Here is a 21,693-nt window from a genome sequence, read left to right on the forward strand (position 1 = left end):
TTGTCCAGGGTCACTCTGACATAGGGCCAAGAAAAGTCAGGGGGCAACCAATCTACCAAATGCCCCTGTGGCTTTGTTTATAATGTCCATACAGCCAACAGAGATCACACGAGTGTGGTTTGCATTTCTTTGTGCAATCATGACTACTTGTGAAAAATGAACTCACCTACTGATGCAGCAGAAAGCCACTAGACGAAAGAGGTCTGCAAAGCTCAGGCTGGATCCTTCCAAAGAGAAAGCTGTGGGGATATCGGACAACATGATAATGACACAGCAAACTACAGAAACCTGTTAGAGGAGAAGAACTGGAAAAAGTTGCTCATTTTGGTCTTTTCACTCACATGAATCAGAGAAATGTGAATGCTTAAAATACAATACTGTACTGACTCAACTACTTTATGTACTGCATCATGCCTGAATTTCTTGTACTGGCAAAGAGGACAGGCACTAGCACACAAACCAGGGCAAAGCTTTAAAATAATGCATACAAATGAGTGTTTAAATTCATTATTGTAATGTGTTCACTAGGCTGAAACCTGTAATACACAGCAGAAGAAGAACTTGTTTATTCTGAACCTGGCACAGAGTAATACCACCCAAGGCTTCTGCCACTAAAACAAACATGATCAAGATCATGACCAAGACAGAGCCTTCAAAATGTGTTTGGACCCCTTCACATTGCTCATTTTATTGTAATATTCCTAACCCTCCGAGTTGCTTTACTGTCTGTCATATCATGTCAAAAGTACAGCACACGGGTTGGAAGGTACACTGCTCGTCCAAAAAAGAAGTCACCACCTGGATTTAAACAAGCAAATAAATAAGAGCCTCCTTTTAGATAATTTCTGCATGGATTTGCAGCTGGCAACATTTTATTTAACTAATGCAGTGAGTAGCTTCTCATTTCTTAAACAATCATGTCGGGAAACAAATCCTGTGGTCGTGGAAAAGATGTTAATCTGTTTCAGACAGCTCAAATTATTGGCATGCATCAAGCAAATAAACATCTAGGAGATTGATGTAACTACTAAAACTGGGTTAAGAACTGTCCAATGGAAGAAGGTCATGTGATGTGTTATTCCATCAACGGATTTTCTTCCCTGATGGCACAGGCATATTCCAAGATGACAATGTCAGAATTAATTGGGCTCAAATTGTGAAAGAATGGATCAGGGAGCATGACACATCATTTTCTAACATGGGTTGGCCACCACAGAGTCCAGACCTCAACACCATTGAGAACTTTTGGGATGTGCTGGAGAAGACTTTTCTCAGCAGTCCGACTCTCCCATCATCGATACAAGATCTTGGCAAAAAATTAATACAGCTCTGGATGGGAAAAAATGTTGTGACAGTGCAGATCGAAACAAAGCCATGATGAATGCATGCTCAAAGCTAAAGGCGGTCCTTTCCTTCAAACAGCATAGGGTTTATGGGTCATTGTTATCTTTTGTTTCTTCTCTTACAGTAGATTTGAGGTGTGTTTCTGTTGAGCTCTATACACCATCCAGGAAAAAGTATGATTTCCTGTCCAAGATTCTATTCATTTGTTAAGGTGTTGCCGTCATGTATTGTGCTTGGCACAGCTCTCTCAATTCAGTGATGTGACTGGCTGAGCATGTATTTATTCACCACTGTCCAATATATATTTTCATTTAGCCAGTTCTCACCCCCACAAACCTAAACAGCTGGTGAGCCTAAGACCAACTTTTTGCACTTGATGTTGTACATGCACAATTAAAACAAGGCACTAAATGTTAATACAAGGCTTGCGGAGTATGTCTACACTAGCAAAGTTTACTTCTGTACTTGCTGGCACTGCTACAAGAATGCATTGCTGAACTTGATTGATGGGAACAGGTTTTCTAGTTTTCTTTGAACTTGCTGCACTATCTACATTATTCAAGGTAATCTAATTGCCCTCACATTATTCTCAGTTCTGGAATAAGTTCACATGAGCTACATTAGTTATACTGGTTGTTCTGAATAAAACCCAGCCCTGTATAAATGCAAATTTTGCTTCAGTAAAAAAAGGAGTTGGTGTGTTTATATGTATATGATCAGCCAGCACAGCGCCCTACAAGATGATATGGCATTTGGTTGAGTTGGGTTCAACTTTTTCCTGGATCACCTCTCCATTGGCACCTCTGGTGTGTCAACACAGCAAATGAATGAGGTCTCAGTTTTTTCACACAATGCAGCTGTTGGGTTAAACACAGTCTCAAAAATATGTATTAGATCAGGTGTGTATGTACAATGTTACATTTCAAATGTAACATAGTGTTACATTAAGTAACATTTCACAGTTTCTCTATGCACATGCTCACAAACCTTAAGGCTAAAGTGGACATATAAGTCAGGTTCTTGAAAAGTCTTTCTGTGTTAAAGAGACAAAAAAGAAATTGCAGGCAAAAATTGCAGTTACAATCTTTTTTGGACCAAAACGGTCCATTTGTATTCATTGTTATTGTTTCTCCTCAGGTTAAAAGAGAGAAGTTACCGGCTTTTCAGTATACACCTTATTCTAGTAATCAGCAAAAAACTCTAGAATGCAACACCGGCTCCAGTGGGTGGTAATTTTCTGGCAGAACATACTTCCATTAGGTAAGCATTTGGAAATTCCAGTCTGGGACAGGCAGACAAATAACAGCACACGAGTGCTGAGAAGAGGACACATAGATTAGTGCGATGTTCAATGACCTTTGGGAAAATCCATGTTTTTCAGGTAACTAAAAATAAAATCAATCAAAGAGGATAAAAACAGTGCACTTTGTTCTTTACTTATTTAGATAAAAGATGATGAAAAAGATTAAACAACGAATCCTCTAAGAAGACACAGATATAAAAATACAATATACTGAAATCTGTGATACATTAAATGTGGTGCACAAGGATCACAGTGTACTAGCAACAGAGGGTACATTTTTTTCTGGTGGTCTCACTCAGGCACACATATTTTGGTGTCTATAGGAAGAAGCCTGCTACAGTTTTCACAGGACTGAGTCGGTCAGCTTTAAGCTGTATCAAGCAGCATCACTTTGTTCTCACAACACAGTGTAGGTATATTTCTACAACTTAAAATAAATCTCTGTGGTTTGAAGTTTAGCTTTGTTCCAGCATCATGTTTGTATTGTCAGATATAAACCCCATCTTATGGCATCAGGAGATATGGTGTTACTCCTGATGCTGCTTTTGCTTCAGTTACAGCAAAATGCAGGCAACTGAGTTGCTATTACAGCGAGGATTGCATGAAACCACTGTGCGTCCTAATAGCAAAGTTTCCAATGTAGAACATTTGAACTAATCTGAACAAGACAACATAATTAAGCCAGTCAAATCTGAAATGAATGCCATTTATATTGTTATTACTTTGTTTTCTTGTATTAATTTGAAGAACCCCACAGTGTTCTCTTTGTCCCCCTCTATCTCTCCAGACAGACAATACGTAATATTTTTCATCATTCCAATAAAATCTTGAGTGAAAACAAGTCATGTTCTTCATGTACAAGGTATTTTGAGTTCTTTCAATTTCGAGCATTTCCAGTTTGGAAGAAAATCTGTCACTGCTAGTGACCTGATCCATGGCTCTATTGCTGTGAGCCACCATATTTAGTTGTAGTATTAGTTAGTTTATTTAGTCACATCTCCTCCTTACATATGGTCATGAGGCTCCGGTACATATGTATATCCTGTATACTACACTGTATGTATGATCAGGCTTGTATGATGATTGTAGTCTTCTGTGCACAGTCAACATAACAACTATGAATACTAAAAACTATGCCACATAATTACAGCTCTAGTTTTTGTAGTGTGCGTATTTTTTTTCCTGCTGCCTATGAGGGGCGGAGAGACTTTCACCACTGCAAATGTCGTAATTCGCCTAATAACTCTCTCATGCAATTCCACTTTCTAAGAGCTTCTTTATGAAATTGCTGGAGGGGGAAACCTGATGACCAGGCTCAGGCATTGCTAAGTGGAAAGCAATTCAAAAACAAACATATAAAGTGTCCTCAGATGCTTACTGTACTGGCTCTCTTTCACAGAGAAGTCTTTGACAGGTACTGCAGAGTCTTTGTCCATACGGAGAGATATGACTTTCCTCTGCAAGGCGGCTGATTTCCTCACCAAGAATGTCTGCAGGCCAGGGAAGAAAACAACCAATCACAACACAATTTACGCATTATTTTATTTACAGTCAGGGAAGAATTATTTGAACCCCAGCTGATTTTGTAAGTTTACCCACTAACAAAGAAATGATCAGTCTATAAGTCTATAATTTCAATGGTAGGTTTATTGAACAGTGAGAGACACAACAATAACAAAAAAAATCCAGAAAAATGCATTTCAAAAAGTTGAATTGAATTTGCATTTTCATGAATGAAATAAGCATTTGATTCTTTTGCAAAACGAAATTATTGACTGATCATTTCTTTGTTAGTGGACAAACTTACAAAATCACTCATCAAAATCTGGGGTTCAAATTGTTTTTCCCCTGAATGTATGTGCTTCATATGTATAATTGGAAACAAAAAAGACAGTGGAAGACATTTGTTTGGGTTTACTGTGAGCTAAAGAGAAAACGTACATCGGCATCCTAACCAACTTCATTCGTCATTTAGCAGACGCTTTTATCCAAAGCGACTTACAAGTTGAGGAACAAGGGGTGTAGACCAGAATGATTGAACTGAGATAAGATGGAGCTGTGGAGTTGACCACTCTGTAGGCAAGAGACAGGGCTCTGAACTTGATCCTTGCAGCCACAGGAAGCCAATGCAAAGATCTGAAGAGCGGTGTGACATGAGACCTTTTTGGTTGATTGAAGATGAGGCGTGCTGCTGCATTTTGGATCACCTGTAAGGGTTTGGTTGTGGATGCCGGTAACCCCATCAGCAGTTCATTGCAGTAGTCGAGACGAGATATGATCAACACCTGTAAAATGAGCTGGGTCGTGTACTCCGCCAGGTAGGGTCTGAACTTTCTGATGTTGTGGAGGGCATATCTACACGACCTAGAGACAGTGGCAATGTGTTCCGTGAAGGTCAGTTGATCATCAATGATGACCCCCAGGTTTCTGGCCGTCTTAGCGGGGACAATCACCGCAGATCCAATGTTAATGCTGATGTTGTGTTGTGTTGTGTTGAAGGTCTGGCAGGGAAAAATAGGACTTCAGTCTTGGGAATGTTAAGTTGAAGGTGTCTTTCTCTCATCCAGGCAGAGATGTCAGAGAGACAGGCAGAGATGCGAGACGAGACAGTAGAGTCATCCGGCAGAGAGGACAGGAAGAGCTGTGTGTGATGTGATGATAGAGCCTAGAGAAGAAGTATAGATGGAAAAAAGGACCAAGGACTGAGCCCTGCGGTACACCGGTGGAGAGGTTATGAGAGTCGGAATCACGCCCCTGCCAGGATACCTTGAAGGTTCGTTCGGACAAGTATGACCGAAGCCAGGTTAGAGCTGATCCAGAGATGCCCAAGTCTGAGAGTGCAGTCATAAGAATCTGATGGTTCACAGTGTCAAAGGCTGCAGATAGGTCTAATAGAATAAGGACAGAAGAGTTATCTGCAGCTTTTGCTACCTGTAGGGATTCCACATTATGCTTTCCACACCTGAGTGTTTAGTACATTTTTAAACTAGTGTTATGCTTTGTGCGTTGGCTCACCCCAGTTGGTTGATCCATCAGTATGTGTGTGGCATCCTGGTGTCTGAGGCCCAGCTGTAACCAAACGGTATGTGTATGCACCAGTTTGTCCAGTACACTGAGCCGTCGATGGAGAGAGTCATAACCCGAATCTCTTGCTCCAGGTAATCCCGCTCTGATCCCAGCACAGGGTGAAGCCTGCAGGAAGAGACCTCCTACCTCTTCTCCTAGCCTGAAAATTGTATAGGTATAACAGGTATAACATATTTCTGGTAATACACCTGCAACTACAGTTCCATTAAAAAGTTTGGAGTCACTTAGAAATGTTTTTGTTTTTATAAGAAAAGCTGACTTTTTTGGCTTTTACAAATGTTAACTTCTTAACAATTAAATGAATCCTTTCAGTTGACAACCTGTGATTTTTTGTTTTATATACTGTAAAATCCTTATTTAAAAAACACCTAGTGGCATGTATGCATTTCATAGTTTACACTTACTTTTCACCACTGTTTTTACCAATGCACTACTACTAGTAAGAGTCACACTTTTCCCCCTCCAACACACACACAAGCACAAAGTTTAAAATGTGTAGGTAGAGTATGATACTGTTAAGACAGTAAGAATAGCTAACATGAGCTAAAAAAAACAGATACGTGACTAATTTGGTGACTTCAAAAATTCCAAAACAGATAAGTAACTGGAATTCAGTGCATCTCACGAAGCCACCCAGCCTTCCTTATACTTCCTCAACACTTTACTGGTACTTTCTGAATTCTACAGAAACTGTGCTTCAGAAGAGGAAGTGATCAAGTGAACTCAACTTGAAATTATACACATAGTAAAACTAGAGTATATTAAGACTTTTTTTTTTCCAATGCTGACACAAATATTGTCATTGTCAGTGGTTTGTTTGGAATCTGCAAGTTTAAGATATACATTTCCTTGTTAAAGAATTAAACAAAAAAAAAACTTGGGAAGGAGTCTGCACTCACTTCGCAACAAACCCCAAGTTGCCCCTGGTGAGTCAGATCAGCTGCATAGCATCGGTGTGTGAGTGAGTGTGTGTGTGTGTGTGTATGCATTTCATAGTGTGTGTGAATGAGATGCAATGTAAAAGTACCAATTAGGTAGAAAAGCACTATATAAATGCAGACCATTTACTTCCTGGTAACCTGGCAAGCTTGTCATGTGATTTGCTACAGTATATATGAATATCTGGTTATTGCACATCACAAAGTGTTGCACAACACAATAACAAAGACCTGTCAAGAGTGCTCTCTGCTGGTTGTCACAGGGAATTACAATCCATTGATTTAAACAGCAATGCTGACTCGCTCACCCAATGAGTGTATCTGTTTTTGGGTTTCCTTCTGAGGGCTCATTCTTCCTCCTCATTTCTTTCTTCAATGTGCCAATTTCCCAGGCAAATGAGTTAATCAGCTGCAAAGACATGAACAGAATGGCTCAGTGATTTTAAGGAAAAAATAGATGAGATATCACTCTGGTTTAACCACATATCAGCCTCAAAGACTGTGCTTGGGGGCTCCTACTATTTCTCTAGTGGTGTGAACTGGCTGTATTTTCTGCAAGCTTAAAGTTGTATCTGCATATACAAAGAGTATATATAACACAGACACACACACTCTACCCCCATCCAAACCACTTCCCGCTGACTGGCCACAGATTAAAAAGAGGAACACTGATAGGAAACAATTCATAAAAGTCTGTCTGTGAATGAACCTACATGTACAAAAAAGTCTTTCCCAGGACACATAAATAACATCATCGTCTGTATCTCTCCCTCGCTCCTCTCTGTCGTCTGTATCTCTCCCTCTCTCCTCTCTGTCGTCTGTATCTCTCCCTCTCTCCTCTCTGTCGTTTGTATCTCTCCCTCTCTCCTCTCTGTCGTCTGTATCTCTCCCTCTCTCCTGTCTGTCTTCTGTATCTCTAGATTATTTTTAAGATTGTAATCTGCTTCACAAATGTTATGATATAAAACATCAAAATTAAAACTGCACGGCCACTGTGAAAACTGAGAAACTGAAAAGTCAAGACTACATATTGTAGTCCGGTGCTGTATACTTTTGTACACTACAAACCTGACTCAACATTTGATCCAACCAGCTACTCACATGATCACTCATAAGACAATGTGTACACACAAAGATGGTTCTTCACACATAGTAGTAAAACCAGGATAAATGGTTTATCCAACACTAACCACAACAAGTTACATTTAAGCTCATATGATTGATTTTGTTTGTTTGTTTGTTTAGTTTTACTTCTACATGATTTAACAAAAGAACTGACAATGGATTTATCCCAGGTCAGTGCTAACCTGTGGTAGTTTTTTCTCATAGGAATACTATTTGCAATAATTTTTTCCTGGAATTTAGATTGACCCATTTATTTTCAGGTTGGCACTGGCGTCATTTGTTTCATTTCCCATTAATTTGTCTAGTTTGGAAATGTTTCAGTTGAGTAACATAACCACTTAAGCAGGGTGAAGAAACTAGTAACTCTGCTGTTTCAAAGGATTCTGACTAATTTGGTTAGCCAGAATCGCACAGTTCACAAACTCTGATTACAGACTAAAAGGAAGAAAAGAAACTCCAGTGCAAGATACTAATTGGAATCAGTGGTAAAAGTATTTGCCAAATTCAATTCAAAATGTGTCTTTTGCCAGAACTATACCATGTGATTATGTTAGTAATATCTTTGTTCCTAATAAAATTAAATAATAATAATAATAAAAAAAATAATAATAGTAGTATTTGTTCAATTAATTTCCATTAATATTGTTTTATATGTCCTAGAGCAGTTGTGTTAGTACAGAAATAACAGGAAAAGCAATGCAGAGGTATCTTCTCAGCTAGTCAAAATGTCAATCTGAATCTGAAGTTGCAAGGTGCTGCTCCAATTACTGAATATACAATATCATGATCACTTCACCTGAGCTGAATCTGATTTTGTCCTAGCACTGGCCAATCAAGCTGCTTAAAACAGGCAAATTCTGATCCCCAGCTGAGTGATCAGTGAACCACTATTTAAGCAGCGGGGAACCAGTGATTGTATCATAGGTTGGTGATTTGGGATCTTAATTTCATTTCAATTAAAATATTTTTTTAATAAGAAAAAAAGATGGATACATTTTCTCAGCTGTCCTTAAAGCATACTACAGGTACAGTCATAACCTATGTAAAGTTATCTGTTACACCTAATTTCTTTAATTTGTTGTGTTTGGTAAGTGCCCAATTTCTCATTATCTAGTGGATATGATGCTCATTGCTACAAATTCCTTATAAAATCTCTGTTAAGTAATCCAGGAGAAACTGATCTCTACAAGAACAAACTGAAAGGGAAATCTTGTCAGGAAAGCAAACCTCTTCTTTGATCTTTACCAGCATCTAACCTGTAGCTAGAAGGAAAGTTGCATTCCCCACCTAGTGTCAGCATTTACCAAAGTCTTTATGGAAACTAAACTGGTTACAAAATATTGTCAGTTCCATGTAATGATGGTGATGCCAAACACAAAGAATGTGTTTGTAAAATTATTCTGAGTTACACGTACCTTGAAAAAACTGCCTTCCCGCTCCTGCTTGCAGGGATGACTAACACTGGTTGACATGTTGTCTGTAGGGTTTTCTCTGTCTGTGAAGAAAAAAACATGCTTCACATAAGAAAGACACGCAAAACAGAGCAGGTCACCCTAGTGACGTCCATGTTATGTTCTGTTCAACTTTAAATAATTACTTTTTTTATGTTCAACCTTTTCCTCTTTTTGAAACAACCCCCAAAACAGGAATGGTTTTACAGGTGGATGCCACATTTTTCCCTCCACAGTTTTTTCACTAGTTTCGCATTTGGCTAGGGTCAGTGTCACTACTGGTAGTAGGAGGTGATACCTGGACCCTGCACAGTCCATCTGCTCCAGGATGGCACAGCAATACATACCTTTGTCAGAAGGTTTGCTATGTCTCCCAGCACAGTCTCAAGAGAACAGAGAAGATTCCAGGAGACAGGCAATTAACAGAATAGATAGATAGAGCTATAGAAGATCCTTAACCTATAAATAGGACCTTATCTGCTCCTTTGTGCATGGATCAATAAGATGAGCACTGTAGAGCCCTACATGACATCTAGCAGGCAACTGGTGTGAATGTCCTCTAGTGGGCCCTTTGCTCACTGCCTGGCACCATGGATTCGATTTGCATTTGTCATAGAACACTAGAACTGGCATATCTGCGATCCCTGTGCTTTTCACAGATGAGAGTGGGTTCACCTATACACATGTGACAGACATGAAAGAGGCTGGAGAAGCAGGGGAAAACATTATGCTGCCTGTTACATCGTTCAACATGAGCAGTTTGGTGGTGGGTCAGTAACGGTCTGTAGAGGCATATCAATGAAGAGAGTCACAGACCTCTACAGGCCAGACAATAGCACCTTGAGTGCAAATACGTATCAGGATGAAATCTTTGGACTCCTTGACAGACCCTACACTGGTGCAGTGGGTCCTGCAGGCAGTTCCTGGAGGATAAAGGAATTGATACCATTGACTGGCCCCCACGCTCACCTGACTTAAATCCAATAGAACACCTCCTAGGACATTGTGTTTTGATCCACCCAGTGCTGCCGGGTTGCACCTCAGACTGTCTAGGAGTTCAGTGATGCCCCGGTCCAGATCTTGAGACACTATCCATTGTCTCATTAGGAGCCACTGATGTAGTCAGGCATGCATACAACCATGTGAGTACAATTTTGAGTTGTTGCAATGAAATTTCAGCAAAATGGACTAACTTGCCGTATAATTTTATCACTTTGATTTTCAGGGTATCTTTGAATTCAGCCCTCTATAGGTTGGTAATTTACACAAACAATGTGACATCCCTTCGTTCCAAACACATTATCCACTCCAGCAGAAAACTTCTGGATCTCCAATCGTTGTTTTTACTGCACTTAGTTGCCAGTGATTTATACAGCTCTGGTGATTTCAACCTGACTAACCAGTGCATCTGTCATTTCCCACTAGTTAGTGTGGTTGAAGAGGGTATCAATAATCCAGTTAAGTCTTAAACATTTGGTTTAAACAGACCAGCATGACTTTTGGGTCTAGTCAGACGTGCACAACCTGTAATCACACTTGACAGTGATGTCAGAGTTACTGACCACACCCTGAGGACACAACTATGGCTACAACTAGGATTTCTATATTTTGCCTGCCTCTGTCTCCCTCTTCCATCATCTTTGGCTTTTCTTTTAATATTATTTCTAATTCCTAAATTCCAATTATTCTGACTAAAAGCTAAAAAATATAAACATATTTTGCCTGAACAGGAGCAGAATGCATGTACACATACACAATTAGTGCAAATGGTGGATCCTATTACAACAGCTGATATGAGCCAGCTGTTTTGAGGCATGCAAACACATCCCTGCCCTCTTTTTAAGAAAAACACACGTAAAGAAAGCTTGGACACGAGATTGTTGTGAAAACATGAATCTTGTGACCACTGATGAACCTCTAAAGACAATTTAAGTCTGATCTTTGCACACGGGTTTGTAGAAGAGTGTCATGGCTTGACCCAAGGAGATTTCTGAAGGCTTGAAGAGGCTGAAGAGTTGTTGATGCTCACCAGACTGGAAGAGGTTAACTTTTAAACCCACCAGTCAAGTGACAGTAAAATCAATTTAAAAATGGAAAACATATACACCACCACGTTCATACCACTGTTACACTCCCGAGGAGTGGTCGACCAATAAAGTTCACGCAGAGAAGCTGTTTTCACATATGCACTTCAGACTACCTCTGGAGCACAAATTGTGCAGAGTTGTGCGTTCAAACACGCAGCACACAACAGGAAAAAGTCCAAGTGACATAAATTCTCATTTGGAGAAATAGTCTGTTTGATTTCGAAGTCACATGATTATGCTTTATGTATATAACACCAAGTTCCTGAAGGAAAGAAGCACAATCCAACAACAGAAAGCCTGTTTTTTAACTCCTATACTTTCTGGTGTTATACTGTGTAGATTAGCTGAAAAGAAACACCCCCCTCACTCAATTTAATTCAATTTATTCAATTATTATTATTTTATTTGTATAGCTCTAAATCACAACACGTCATCTCAATGCACTTTACAGTGTAAGGTTTAAGGACAGAGTATAATTATATAAAAAAAAAACAATCCCATTTGAGCAAGCATTAGGCAACAGTGGGGAGGAAAAACTCCCTTTAGAGGAAGAAACCTCCAGCAGAACCAGGCTCAGGGTGGCTCGCAGCATAAAGTCCAGGTAATCTCTGAGGTGAACAGCTCGGACATTTGCATTCTCACTTCTCACATGCAGCTCACAAGAATTAAGTCTGGAAAAGTTTAGGTTGTCAGTGCATGTGTGAAAGCAGCTCAAGTATTTACATTTACATTTAGTCATTTGGCAGACAACTTAAGTGAGTCAAGTCAGGGAAAAAAAACATTAAAGTGCTATAGATTTTTTTTTAATGTTTTTATGGAATCTTATGTTGTGTTATGTTTGGCAACAAGCAAAATCTTCATGTGGCATACACCATCTGTCAAACGTGATGGTGGCAGTATCATGGTTTGAATCTGCTTTGCTGCCTCTGGATCAGGAGAGCTGGCCACCATTGATGGAACTATAAATTCTGAGTAGTACAAGAACGTTCTAGAAGAAAACGTCAAGAGGGCCATTTGAACAACCCTAAACACATAACTCATTCTACAAAGGATTGGTTAAAGCGAAATAAATGCTGAAAAGGTGTAGTCAAAATCCTGACCTTAATAGTCAGTCAGTAGTAGCAGTAGAAGGACCTGAAGCAAGGAGCTCATGCAAGGAACCAACAAACTAACATCCCTGAGTTGAAGCTGTTCTTTCAGGAGGAATGTGCTAAAATCCATCCAAATCTCATCAAACATCCAGTTGAAGATGTAAAAAGAAGTCACACCAGGTATTAAATGCAAAGGTTTATGGTATGGTTGGGTCCTGTAGTATATCAATTTGCCTACAAATTATGAGCAACCTCAAACTCAGCTACAAACTGTCCTTGTTCATGCTGGCGGTCAGTCTGATGAAGCCATCACATTCACAACATCTGCATAAGCAAAGATGCAATCCTGCTTCCAGAGACTCTGGCAAATTACAAACACAGAAGAAAAGACTCAACATTGGCACAGTACAATATCCACTAAGAATGTGGCTAAAAAGAGAATTAGCACCTTTACTGAATGGAACTCTGCTGGAAACAGGGGATAAGGCCAAAGCACACTTCACCAGTGAAAGGAGTTTGAGTTTCTCAGAGTGTTGTTCATGACAGAGGGTTAGAAGGAGAATGGGATCAACAGGCAGTTTTTGAGGCATCAGCTGCAATAAGGGTGCCAAATGGAATTGTTGAAGGAGTTGAGACAAAGACGAAGGAGGTGCTCTTAATTTACCTATCTACCAGTTTATATTACAATCTTGATCTCTGGGTTGAATTAAGAGTGTAACAGCTAAAGGAGAAAAACTTTAAAGTAAAGTTAACATTGATTTGATATTAAGCAAAGTTTTAAATGTCACTGGGATTTTAAGGTCTCCTTACTTCTGGAACAGAAGCCAGAAATCCGGTTTCACTTCAGCTCTTCAGCATTTCTGTTTGATGGTCTAACAGAACACAATATTGGGAAACAGCTACCAGTCAGAAAGCAACAATATCAACGTCTTATGATTTTGTCAGGGTTTTTTTTTTTCAAATGATTAAGTTGTTGACTAATTCTAATTCACAGTGATTATAGGTTCAGTACAGGTGACTTGCATGTGGCTCTACAGTTTTTAACAACATAATTCTGTAGAAACCTAACACATGAGAGATGTCAACAAATAATCCTCTTCCTAACAAAAACCTGTGCTTTCATTGGAACTTTTGTGAGTGTGTTGAGTAACACCCACCAGACCATGCCAGAGTCTACAAGGGTGAGAGTGGCATGACAGGAGGTTCTGAGGTGACTCATATCCTCTAACTTATAGCCCTAATTCCCTTTACAATTCATACTCACAGTAGAAACTGCACATCTTTGTGCACAAGTATGTTAAGGGGGTATTTGAATCCAAATAATTAAAGGACTAGAACATTTTTATTAAAATTGTGCATTGCAGAACTTTATAGAGAAAACAAGGAAAATAAATAAAAAATCCAACCAACTACAGATTAAATGTATAAATGTATCACAAGACATATATTTGGCTTTAAATAATATATCAGAACTGTTAAGGGACTGTATTAATAATTTTTAAGAAATACATCGCATGGTATTACATTATATACCAAATTATATTATTTTACATTTTATATACATTATATTATATTTTGTTTGGCAAATGGTACCAGAGTGAGAGCCAGACTGTCATTCTCTAGTCAGTCTTACTATTAATCTACAGGCTACATACTGTAATACCTAAATTTTAACTGATGGCTTCCCAAATGACGTCTTACATAATTGTGAGTAGTTCTAAGCAGTTCTAGTACTGCTACCCCAACACACACGGAACAAGGAAGGGGGTACATTCTGAAATCCTAAGCGTTTTTTTACACTACCAGTTATTTTCTCGATTAATCGATAAATGTTGGCTATAGTTTTCCCGTATATTTATATTACTTATTTAATGTGGCCAACATTCAAAAATACAAAGATTTGCAATTTAGAAATAAATCTTCTGCCATTCCTGTAATTTTAAATTGTAATTGTAAACGTAATTGTCAAATATTGGTTGTGTATTAACCAATAACAAGGCAGCTGTGTTACACTATACACTACTAACTTCCCATTCTAGGGGCTACTGTAGCAGGCTTGGTTTCATAGGTGTGACTGGTCTTTCCAAAACTCACCCATGACTCACCTTTACTTCTTTGAATTCAGAATTTCACAACTATAATTGGTTTTCAGGTGTCTGATAACATCACTCGTGTGCACACTGTATTTATACACACAACGAAACTACTCCCACTGCATCAGTGAGTGAACAGTGATTTTGCTTGTGTGGTTTTCCCTCCTTTGTTCATTAACATCCAGTGCTTTTTAGCATGAGTTCGGATAGCTGGTCACACTTAGCTCTGGTTCTAAGTTGGTAGGATAACCAGTTAAGCTCTGCAACCCTTGTAGAATGTTTCATACACTGTTGTTTGTCTGTTTAGTTTTAGCTTTTAAAACAATACCTTGGTAAGGTATTGTTTACCATCTTGGTTAAGACGGTAATCTTGGAACTTGCATTTAAGATGGACGAGTGCTATGGCTCAGCCTAATGCTGCTATTATACCGTATTCTGTGACAAGATATAAAAAGGTTTGAATGTTAACAGTATTAACTGACTCAAAGTAGAGTATAGGAGAAGGGAGAAGCCGAAATTGATTCTATTTACATCTTTAGAATTACATGCAATTTTGCAAGCACTTCAAATGTACTTTATTTTAAAAATCTGGAACCACGATACAATAACATTGAAACTTATGGTAACACTCAACATGTGGGTTCTATAGACAGCATCCCTGACAGTAACAGCGACATTCCTCATTGATGGATTGGGAATGAAGGAATGGTAAATTTAACTACTAGATTATGGGAAAATAGAAGGTCTAAGGAGTGCAAAATACTAGTTATAAGATAACAAGAAGGGCTATTAGATGTTTTTAATAGCATGTGTTTTAGCTATGTTACAGCAGGAAAGGCACAGGTCCAACTGATTACACTCATGGATCACTAGTATTTACTGAAAGATTTGACAGAAAGCAGCATTGCTCACAGAATTTTTTATGTTGGTAAGGGTTATCAGTTATCCAGTTGAGTCATGCCAACTGGGATTCTTTCTTTTTGGTTTGAAATCTTTAACTACTACTCCGAGCACCTTGTTCAGCCTATGTCATTTCCAGTCTCAGGAAAGTTGGCTGGAGGATACAGATTTATCCTCAAGTGCTGTTTGACTTAACCAATGTTTACTTTGTTCTCATCAAGTACCATACACTGATAGTCCACTGGATTACACCACAGAACTATAAAATAAAAGTTTAAGATTCATTCCTCACCTATTATCTGTTGTACCTTGTATGTCATCTTACTCTCTACATTTTAATTAGTCACGAAATGAGTGATGCCAATATCATCTTTTCAGTTTTTCCTATAATAAAAATACCTGACCTGCATTCGACCCTGATCAGGAGGAAGGGGTGGTTCATGCATATTACCCAAATTGATTGACACAGCAACTTTGTTCATTGTGTCAGTATGAAAGAGGTATCAAAAGTCTAGAAAGTTGCCACTACTATCTATTAGAGTTACAGTAACTCTGTTCACTCTGTAATGCCAAAACCAAGCCATGCTGGCCCCTATAAAACTGTGATAGTAAGCACATCTGTACGCTGTAACAAATATCTTGCTGTACTTCAGCCTTGATCCTGCATGTTAGGTTTGAGTTTAGTTCTTATGCTTGTAGCTGGTGATAATAACTGAAATTGCCTATGTTAGCTCTCCAGGGATCACTGGAGAGGGGAATTGACAACAGCAGGCATCTGCTTTGGCCCAGGTACTGAGCACTAATGGATTTTTCAGGAAACTGGAAAACTAGGATTTTGGTCGGTAAAAGGAAATACTTTGGCTCCTTTTCATGCTTTCCCCACCACAAAACATAGTCTGACTAGAGATGATATGATGTGAGCAGCTGGTAATGATAGGTAAAGCTCTGGCAGGAGAAGTCTGCAAATGGCAGGCAGCAGTTTTTAAACAGCAGTCTAATTACCATGCAAACAATAGATGACACACCAACCTGTGATGTGAAAACATTCAGGGGCCAGAGGAAAAGCTGAGATTTGAGTCAGCAACTGCAAAAACAACACTGCAAACAAGTGTATTGGCAGACTGAGGTGAAATATGATACCCTACATACAGTATATAAACACATGCTCCAGGCTATGAGAGTTCTGGGGAACAGATCTTACTCTGATCATAATACATTTGTCAACTGTAGTTTATTCTTATTGAGGTGGCTGTCCATATCTACAGTGCATTTCAGCAGTGGCTCTAGCAAAAGGATTACTTCTGGACATTAAACTAAACTCAGCATGGACTTAACAGTTTGTGTAGTAGGACTGTAAGGGTGAACTGGTGTTATGTTTAAAGACCGTCAACCATTCCAGTGGTTAATAAACAGTCTGACTGCTAAACAAAGTTTAAGTTCTGGTAGCAGAACTCATTTGCGCTACAGGAAAAACATTATGTCATAATATACTATAAATATGCAGAGACTGTGCTCAAATGCCTCAACCCAGACTAAATGTAATATTTTGGACTGTTGAGATAAATTTCCATGTGCACATTTCTACCTATTCTGTACTTGTTGTGTTGCCGAATAGTAAATCTGCTCCAAGAGGTTCACAGACAACGCACGTCTGCAAATGACAAATTTTATGTACGCGGGTTCGCTTTCATCGGGAATACTACAGTACAATACTACAGCACAATACTACAGTATAATACTACAGCACAATACTACAGCACAATACTACAGTATAATACTACAGTATAATACTACAGTATAATACTACAGTACAATACTACAGTATAATACTAGAATGATAATTCTGGGCGACAGGTGGCGACCACTCCAACCCTCGTCCCGCAGGATTCCTCCCACAGTTCGACACAACAAGAAACACAGAGCCTGTGGCGGCGGGGGACGGGAGGGGGACGGGAGGGGGAGGGGGCTGCTTTGTCAAGCACGGAGCTCCCTTTGACTTTAAAAGTTATCAACACAACCCAAACGACTGTTTCACCAGTGCAGCGTGTGAACACAAAGGACAGCGAAGCTCACCGAGACTGACTTGAGAACAAACTTACCTAAAACGGGATGAGTTCGAGTCCAGTTAGGCAACAGACAACTCCACCGCTCCGACGCAATGCTGACAAAGTTCACATATTTCTACCTCCATGTCGACCCCAGTTTAGGTTGTCATAACGTTCATTAACAGTTGTTTCTTAGAGTTGTGTGTGAGGAAAACAAATGAGTAGAACAAATCCTGCGCCGGTTCGCTCCATGGTCCTACCGTCTTGTGAGGAGCCTCGGACTCTAGTTTTCTGTGGTTTGTAAAACACACCGCAAAACAACACATTTCCGTTTTCGTTTATTTTTCAAAATAAAATAGAAAAACTTCTTTAGTAGGATAATCGATTCGCAGATCTGTACCGTACAGCACACTATTTATAATAACACGGAAGGCATTGCTATATTTTTAGTCTTCACACTGTTGCGAGCTGGACGGACAGCAAAGATCATGCTTTTAATTTAAACGCATCTCAAGCCGCACTACTTCCGGCATGTTTCTTTCCTCCTAACTGTTGGACAGAGGCCGATTCTTCCTCCACAGCAAGAAAACTAAAAACCCAGTCAAAATGAACTTTCTGATCACGTGTCCCGACACTCAGAATGTTATGGGTTCCCCTGTAACATTTATGTCTTTACCTCCACCTCAGATTAGTAACAATATTGACATGCTATTACTCGTAGAATATCACGAAATACATTTAAGGGCCATCATAATGACTAACAAACCTAAGCGTTAAAATATTTTGTACAAAGAATGTTAATATAAAAACATTCAACAGCTATGATCATTCATCTGTGATCCAGAGTGCAGAGACATCCCTTCTAAAAGTTTCTGAGCAGAACTTGCCCTACTAATACTAACTCCTGAAGCCACTCCTGTCTCGTCCAGGTCATTGTCATACTCCCCCAGTGTCCTTCCATAAAGCCTTACTGATGGAGTGCTGTTAAGATCCTCATCCTTCTGGCAGGTTCTTCCATATCTGCAGAGCACTTGATTGGCTGGATGACCAACTAAAAAAAAAAAAAAGGGTCCTGATTGTTTTAACTATTGAGGCCACTGTGCTCCTGACAACAATTAAAGCTTTAGACACTTGTCCTCATCTATACCTTGCCACAAAATGTTATTGTGTAGTTCTACAGAACTCCTACAACTTGATGGGACCAGGATTGTATACACGGGTGTGTGCCTTTCTAAAGTATGTCCACTCAATTCGATTTGGCAAATGTGGACTCAAGTCATGTTCTATGCTCATCTCCAGTATAATCGTAGTAACAGAATACACTTGAACACAAGTTTTGTATATATGAAGTAATATTTTTCACTTTATTGAATGTGTTTGCATGTAGACTAATGGACAGTATTGTGGCAATTTCATCCATTTTAAATTAAATCTATAACAAAGTGCAAAAAGACTGAAGGAGTCTCGATACTTTCTAAAGTCATTGATGTTCTAAAGAACCATTTTCCCTAATACACATTTTTATCTTGTTTTAAGCTAATTAGTTCTTTCAGCCCATAAGAACTTTAGCCTACAAAAATTGAAAACAGTTACTATATATACACAACAAACAAGTGAGCCAAATGTGCACTTTACTAAAAAGGAAAGACTTTCTCCTAATGAAATGCTTTTTAGGATTCTAAAGGCACTCTGTTGTCAGTTCTCCTTTCCCAATACATCTCACTAAAACAGAGAAGATAAACCCTCATGTTACTCATTTGAAGGAACATGTTTGCAATATATATCACTTTAGAGAAATTAAAATTTAAAAAATTATACTGTTGCATTAAAAAAACAATAATATTGCTACCATAACAGCAACATTTTCATGCATGCTGGGATCTTGGAATGAAACCCCCCATGTTTATGTAGCTTTATGTAACTAATAACTGAGGTCAAAGTCAGTCGGAGCAGCTTTGGTTAAAATTGTTGGTTTCTTTGGAATCTGGAAATTCTATAGGAGATTTGCAGCAGCGACGGCCGGTGCCTCCCTGTCTGAATGGGGCAAATCGCAGCCATTTCTTCACCACGTCAAGGTACTGGTGATGCGTGGCCTCCCTTCCCACTGGTGTTTGTTTCAGAGCACCTAAGAGTGATAAGTAAGGCTTGAGTTTATCATTTGTACAGCAAATCAAAATCAAAATATACACTCCTCTCACAAAGTATTGGAAAAACGAGGCCAGTTCTTTGATTTTTGCTGTAGACTGAAAACATTTGGGTTTGACATCAAAATATGAATATAAGACAAAAGATTCACACATCACATTTCAACAACTTAGAGCTGAAATTGTCCATCCATGTCGATTTCTTGTGAACAGCAAAGACAAATGTATTGGCCTCACTATTATACTACTATACTATACTACACTATACTATACTATACTATACTATACTATACTATACTATACTATACTATAATACTTTCAGATGCTATTGTACTTATTGTCAATAAGTGACGTACACTCTGGAATCTGGAACAAAGTGCAATATTCCAGTTTTTCTCATTGTTAAGGAAGTCCATACAAACACAAGACCCAACAGTGTCAGTAAATTCTGCTTTCCCAACATCGTGTGTGGTGCGCAGCTTCCATTTATACAGAATCTTCTAAAAATTTCTTAGAAACGGTTTTCACATGGTTTAACATTGGTTGTGGACTATTTACACTAGTGCATGTTAACACAGAACATGTTTGATACTCTAGGTAATTTCACTAAAATTTCACAACACTACAAAGAAAATCAGTGCACCGAAACAAAAAGCTATCAAATTATAAAATATTTGTTACTGCAATACAAAGTTTTCAGCTGAACTGCCAAAGGAAATGCAAAATGCAATGAAACATGATCTGATCCTTTGTAGATCTGAAGCTGCAATGTTCTGCCTGGCTAAGCAAAAGAGGAAAAATGATGGTGGATCCTTTCCTGTCATTCATTTGCATGAATGCATCATCAGGTTTAGGTCACAGACAGTCAGAGTGCACTTCTAACATACTTAGTGTGTGTCTACATGGATCAGTGCAAAAATGAACTACAAAAAAGGGAATTTTGTATAATATGGACATTACACAGTTGACTACATGTAGCATGACTACTTACGGAAGAGGACCCCTTGGAGGCAAGTGTTCCTGAAGCTCCTCTTCTGTCCATTTTTTGCTGAGCAGCACTCTCTGGAGTAGAAGAGATAGAAAAAACTAGTGTTAGTTGATGTTAGGTAAGTGAAGAAGGCATGTCATATCTGTTTGAAAGTTGCCTGAAAAATGTCATGTGATTATTGTAAAAAATAAAAAACATCACAGTCAAAACAGTAAGAAACCAGTGTGACTGGCATATTTACCCCCTTTACTACTTAATACTTAAATACGTGAGGCTGTAGACTGCAAACATTCGGGTTTCACAACAAAAGATGAATATGAGACAAAGGATCAACATTTCAGCTTTCATTCTATTTCGTATAGGCTTCGCCCTCTAAGAGCTGTCGCTATTGGGTTTATTCCTGCGCGCATGCGCAGTCGTGAAGAATTCTTTCGCGCCCTGTGCCAGCACAGGGCTACCTCACTCAGGTCCGCCCACAACGTATAAAAGCCCTGTGTAACCTGAGGACTGCTCCCCTTTTTACTTCAGCGTGCTATGCAGTTACCTTGTGTAGATAAGAAGATGTGTTCTACTCTACGTTCCACAGGCGGGGTCCGGCTGTGCCCAGGGTGCAAAACCGCCTTCATCCTAGACCACGACCTCCATGCTCGCTGCGAAATCTGCCTCGGCCCCGAACATGCCGAGCTAGCCCTCACTCCTCGGGCCACGTGCCCATATTGTGCACGTCTGTCCCTGAAGGAGAAGCAGCGACGAGTGGACGCCTTTGTGGTGCTCCGGGAGGACGACGAAGACGACAGCTGGGCTAAGCCAATTAGCTTCCACATGGGAGAGGCTATCGACTGCCTGGATCCCCACCCACCCGCCCGGCCCAGAGGGCGAGCTCCATGCAGGGCAAGAGTCCCCTGACTCGGCTCCCTCCATTGTTGGCTCCCCTCCTGGTTCTGCACAGGTTCGCTCCATGGTCCTACCGTCTTGTGAGGAGCCTCGGACTCTGTGCCCAGGGTGCAAAACCGCCTTCATTCTAGACCACGACCTCCATGCTCGCTGCGACTGCCTGGACCCCCAACCACCCCCCCGGCCCAGATGGCGAGCTCCAT

The 21,693-nt window shown here is 39.5% G+C and overlaps 1 protein-coding gene and 1 long non-coding RNA gene across 2 annotated transcripts in view; both read right to left on the bottom strand.

Moving 5' to 3' along the window:
* Positions 1-17,749, bottom strand: part of LOC113158347 (ras and Rab interactor 2-like) — a 33,567-nt gene extending 15,818 nt beyond the window's left edge. The window contains exons 1-6 of the mRNA XM_026354205.1: positions 17,519-17,749; positions 9,213-9,292; positions 6,981-7,081; positions 5,663-5,873; positions 4,026-4,137; positions 167-239 (exon numbers count right to left, since the gene is read on the bottom strand). Coding sequence (XP_026209990.1) covers positions 167-239; positions 4,026-4,137; positions 5,663-5,873; positions 6,981-7,081; positions 9,213-9,269 — 554 coding nt within the window. The 5' untranslated portion in view covers positions 9,270-9,292; positions 17,519-17,749. The remainder of the gene's footprint in view (positions 1-166; positions 240-4,025; positions 4,138-5,662; positions 5,874-6,980; positions 7,082-9,212; positions 9,293-17,518) is intronic.
* Positions 17,750-19,446: 1,697 nt separating this feature from the next.
* On the bottom strand, positions 19,447-21,333 carry LOC113159778. The gene is made up of 3 exons (XR_003298641.1): positions 21,141-21,333; positions 20,600-20,670; positions 19,447-19,589 (listed from the first exon to the last, which is right to left on the bottom strand). It is a non-coding gene; the product is annotated as an uncharacterized LOC113159778 (long non-coding RNA).
* Positions 21,334-21,693: the final 360 nt, after the last annotated feature.

Source organism: Anabas testudineus, chromosome 15, assembly GCF_900324465.2.
Source record: "Anabas testudineus chromosome 15, fAnaTes1.2, whole genome shotgun sequence".
In the NCBI taxonomy this organism is placed as follows: Eukaryota; Metazoa; Chordata; class Actinopteri; order Anabantiformes; family Anabantidae; genus Anabas; species Anabas testudineus.